This window comes from Gossypium hirsutum, chromosome A07 (assembly GCF_007990345.1).
Source record: "Gossypium hirsutum isolate 1008001.06 chromosome A07, Gossypium_hirsutum_v2.1, whole genome shotgun sequence".
In the NCBI taxonomy this organism is placed as follows: domain Eukaryota; kingdom Viridiplantae; phylum Streptophyta; class Magnoliopsida; order Malvales; family Malvaceae; genus Gossypium; species Gossypium hirsutum.
This window is the reverse complement of record NC_053430.1, coordinates 95,385,365-95,389,774: the sequence shown is the minus strand read 5'-3', so window position 1 is coordinate 95,389,774 and position 4,410 is coordinate 95,385,365. Positions and strand designations below refer to the sequence as shown.

The 4,410-nt window shown below is 33.4% G+C and overlaps 1 protein-coding gene across 2 annotated transcripts; it reads right to left on the bottom strand.

Annotated features, from left to right (window-relative positions):
* Positions 1 to 1,742: 1,742 nt before the first annotated feature.
* On the bottom strand, positions 1,743 to 2,991 carry LOC107956886 (zinc finger protein 11). Of its 2 annotated transcripts, none has more exons than XM_016892372.2 (2): positions 2,566 to 2,991; positions 1,743 to 2,425 (listed from the first exon to the last, which is right to left on the bottom strand). In XM_016892372.2, the coding sequence occupies exon 2, from the start codon at positions 2,408 to 2,410 to the stop codon at positions 1,808 to 1,810; it is 603 nt and encodes a 200-aa protein (XP_016747861.1). In that variant the 5' UTR covers positions 2,411 to 2,425; positions 2,566 to 2,991; the 3' UTR covers positions 1,743 to 1,807. The 2 variants fall into 2 exon arrangements, with proteins under 2 accessions (XP_016747861.1, XP_016747862.1); XM_016892373.2 differs by having other exon boundaries at positions 2,713 to 2,991.
* Positions 2,992 to 4,410: the final 1,419 nt, after the last annotated feature.

The following is a 4,410-nucleotide window of genomic DNA, read 5'->3' as shown; positions in this document are numbered from 1 at the left end:
CACAGTGAGAGACAGATATGGAGGTCAGGGCAGAGTTCGTAAGTGTTGTTGTTTCTGGTCGTTGTTTGCTGGGTTGGGAAAAAGAAGGTTGGGTTTCTTGTTTAAGAAAGGCCATCATGTTCCATCTGACATGCTCAAAGACATTTGTGGGGAACATGCAAAAGTTTCAGATGTTGGGAAGCACAACTTCCCTCCCTATGTATGCACACATACCAAAATGCCTCTTTAAATTAGAAATCAATGGACACATGCCAATGGACTACATTTACTGGTCACTGCCTGCTACTACTTCAACTCTTACAACCATCATTCATGCCTTCTTCAGTAATGCTATGTGATATTTGATCATCAATACGACAGATGTCGAATTACAGACTTTTTTCCGCTGACTCTAGTTAAAATACAATTTTGACAATCTCCTATAAGTTTACATATAAATATTATAGTTTGTTTATAAAAGAAAACCTTTTTTCCTAACAGCGCTAACTATTAAGGTAATTTGGACAACGAAAACATAGTTTAACATAGATATTACAATTAAAAAAGTGATTTTGAAAAGTGTTACAGGAAAAAGTTCAATAAAGTGTAGTTTAGATTTTCTAAGTGATTAGTATTTCTATAAAAAAACAAATAGATTTTGTAAATTTAAAATGTTTATTTTAATTTAAAAAGTTGATGGCATCACATTATAAGTGTGAAAGTATTTGAAAGTTTTTAAGTTGATACAATATTTAGAATTATTCATAAAAAGATAAAACGTGATTCATGGTCGAACCCATGTCATCTTGCATCGAAAACAAAATCAATACCAACTAAATTAAGACTCAATCGACATTAATTTTATGATATATAAAACAAAATTTTGAAATGCTTTTTAATTAACTAATATAAAGTTAATTACCTTTTTAGCCATTAATACTATAAACGGAAAGAAAAGCAAACTTATAATTTCCACCCTAAAGGGAATTTGCAAAAGTCGAAAGTAGTAATTTTCAGTTTTAATTTTGGATTAAAAAACCAATTTAAAGTTAAAAACTAAATTGATTTTTAGTTAATTGATATCATTATTGTTATAATATAGAGAGTTTACGTAATTATTATCCTCGGTGTTATAACAATAGAGTTGACTATTGTTGGTAATGGTAGTATAGCACGTAGATTCTCCTCCGGGTGCCTTACTATCAAACAGTATAGCAGTAAAGGGCTACAGTTGGACGCATGCTTAGATAAGGTTGATGGGAATTCTCATCTTTTCTTTTCTTTTCTTAAGATTTTCCTTTCTTTTTCCCAAGATCAAGGAGTGAGTATAGAATTAATTAATGAGAGCCATTAAAGAAAAATGACGTACTTGTTTTTTTTTCTTCTGATTTTGCATCAGAAAGAATGCAAAAAGAACATTCATTAATTGAACAAACATCTCATCTGTCCATACCAGACAAACAATTTCACTTTCGATTAATAAATTACGATTTTCAATCCAAGTAAACTACCTGTTATGATGATCCTGGTCTTGACAGTTAACGCATAAAAAATATTCGTGGAAAAGCTGATGACAGATTGTTTAAATCAAAAAGTAAGGTTATATATATATTTGCTAAAACATTAATTTTAGTCTTAATATCAGTATAATATGGCTTGAACTTTGACACCTGGTGGATGATGGATGAGAAAGCGATGGGGAAGGAAAAGAGAGAATCTTGCAGTTGTAGAGATAAAATAGAAAAAAAGGAACAGAAGATAAGTAAATAATGCAACCCAGATGATGAAATAAGATACATAAATTGGAGCCACAATACCACCATTGCACTTAAAGATGCCCCAGTCGAAGATCTAGATCTAAAACCTCCTTTGTATCTCCGAACCCTGTAGCCAAGTCTAAACCAGTAACCCCACCGACCTCAAGCTTATAATTTGGTGCATGCACCTTCAAATTTTCAACCCCAGCTGGGAAGGGTGTCATGGTATTCTCCTGTGACAAATCTCCAAGCTGAGGGTTCAGAGGCTTTTTTGGGTTTTCCCCATAGGTTAGAACTGAAGACGAAGGAGTGGGGAAGAGTGGAGAAAGCAAGGAATGATGGGGATAGACAGAGAAGTCATCAGATGGAGAAGAAGAATTAATAGGGTTAGGGTTAGGGTGATTAGGGTTTGAGCTGGGTTTATTAGGGTTCTGGGATTCTAAAACCCATGAAGAAAACAATCGCAACCTGGCTCTATCCTTCCTATGAACATTCATATGACCTCCAAGGGCTTGAGCTGACCTGAATTCTCTCTTGCAAAAGGTACAAGTATAATATTTTGCAGGCCATGGTGACTTACAACATGAGTACTGCTCACCCTCCAACTCCACCAAGTCCAACCTGTTAAACTCCCAATTGCCCATCTTGCTTGTACTCCAATCACTCCTTTCCATGCTTGCTTCTGTATTCTAAAAACATTTAAAAAGAAAAGAGAGTAAGATTAAAAAGTAAAACCCCCAAAAATGTTGGTTTAACTGATTAGAAAAAAGCCGTAAGAAGAAGACAGAAAGTGAATCAAAATTTACAGAGAAAAAGAAAGCGAACGTACTGATGATCGATCTGCGAGAGATACAGTTAAGTTAAAGCAGGTGAGACGAATTGGGCAAGTATTATATCTGCTTTATAGATAGCCGCTACTGAAATTCTATGCGCCACAAACAAATCATATTTATTCTATTAAATTAAATGTGCTCACCAGCAAATGTTGGTTCTACTTCTGGATATTAATTACTTGGCTGATATATCAACCCACCCATTTTAACCCCCAAAATGGCAATTTATGCCGATGTGTACTGAAAATGCATATAGCTTTAAAGAGGAGATAAAGAGGAGAAGGTGGTGGTGATATAAAGATCGATTCACCTATATAGATAAAGATTCCGAAAATAAGGGCAGTAGGAGAGAAGTAAGGTGGCTACGAAGGTGAGGGAAATTGAGTGTTGTATGTAAATGCTTAATGTTGTTGAGAGGGTAAAACTCATTCTTTCATTGTTCTTTTAGGTATTTATAGAGGAAGGTCTCATGCCTTATCCCATGCTTGGTGGTGCCACATCATAAACAAATACGAGTGGTGGTCCACTCATGTGGTCGACTAGGTAATAGGCCAATTGCCCTCAATTTTGGTATTGCTCTAACATTCCCTTAGCTAAAGTAGTACGAAGTTGTTATGTCCCAATGATCCCCTTTTAATGGTAAGTGTGTTCCCACTAAAAAGCAAGTAGTCTAATAACGAGTGGAGTGCGCAGGTGGCTGGTCAACTAGTGACTAGCTAGGCATATATGGAAATCCGTAAAGGTTATACAACATATATATTTCCTCATCAAGTGAATTTTATTAAATAAAAAAAAAGTGTATGAAACAACACCATAATTGCAAAAGCATGAGATCACCTCAAAATATATGTTCAAACCAATATCAAAGATCTCAAAATAAAAAACATAAAAAAAAAACCCACACTAGATGAAAAATTAGACAACTCAAAACAAATACAACTCCAAACATTCAGAAAGATAGCATCAATAAATAGCCTTTAATAATCTTTTTTTCCTTTCTTGCATCTAAGTTGTTGAAACATTGGTTGCCTGTACTATTACCTTGTTCTATTTCATGTTAAAATAATAGATAACACAACTAGTTTTTGGAACAATGAAAGTTTTCGTGTTTGGTTGACATATTTGACTTATTCAATTAATATGGTTTATTTCTAAAATAGTACTAACAAATGAAAGAGAATTTCATGCAAGAGTATGTTATGATATTCTTATCTTTTTTATTGACTTGGAGAAGGAAGGAGTAGAGTTTGAGTTGGTGAAGAATTCTATCCTTATCTTTCAAGAGAGTTTAAACTTATTGGAAGGTTGAATTATGAAGAGCCTTATTTGATAAATAGTTAAGATAATTTATTTGATAAAATTAACTTTTAAATTGAAGACAAAGTCTTATAGAAATTCGGCTCAAAAGACTCTTAAAGAGGCCCATAAATAGGCAGTAATCCTGCACATTGAAGGCATGGTTCTTAAGTGTCTAAGTCGAGTATTTTGTTGAGTTTTCTTGTTGCTTTTGTTTGACACTCTTATAGGTATTATTTGGAGAGTTCTATTATTTTTATGTGAGGATATTTTGGGGAGAATGATTTTAACGATTGTGTTCAACATTAGGGTTGCCATTATCTATTGTTGTAACAATAGATATTAGGTTTAATCTAATAGGTGATCCAGTGCAATTGTTGAATATAATCATTCTTTAAGCAAGACTTTGTAGAGTAAAATTAGTAAATCCGAATTACATTAACAAATATTGCTTATTGATTCTCTCATTACCTTACTCTTTTTTATATTATTTGTTCCAACTCAAAGTTGCACCTATTCCAACAATAGTTTAAACATTAAATTGG

Excerpts from the sequence above, each read along its gene's own strand:
- LOC107956886 (XM_016892372.2), bottom strand. The coding sequence starts at position 2,410 with ATGGAAAGGAGTGATTGGAGTACAAGCAAGATGGGCAATTGGGAGTTT.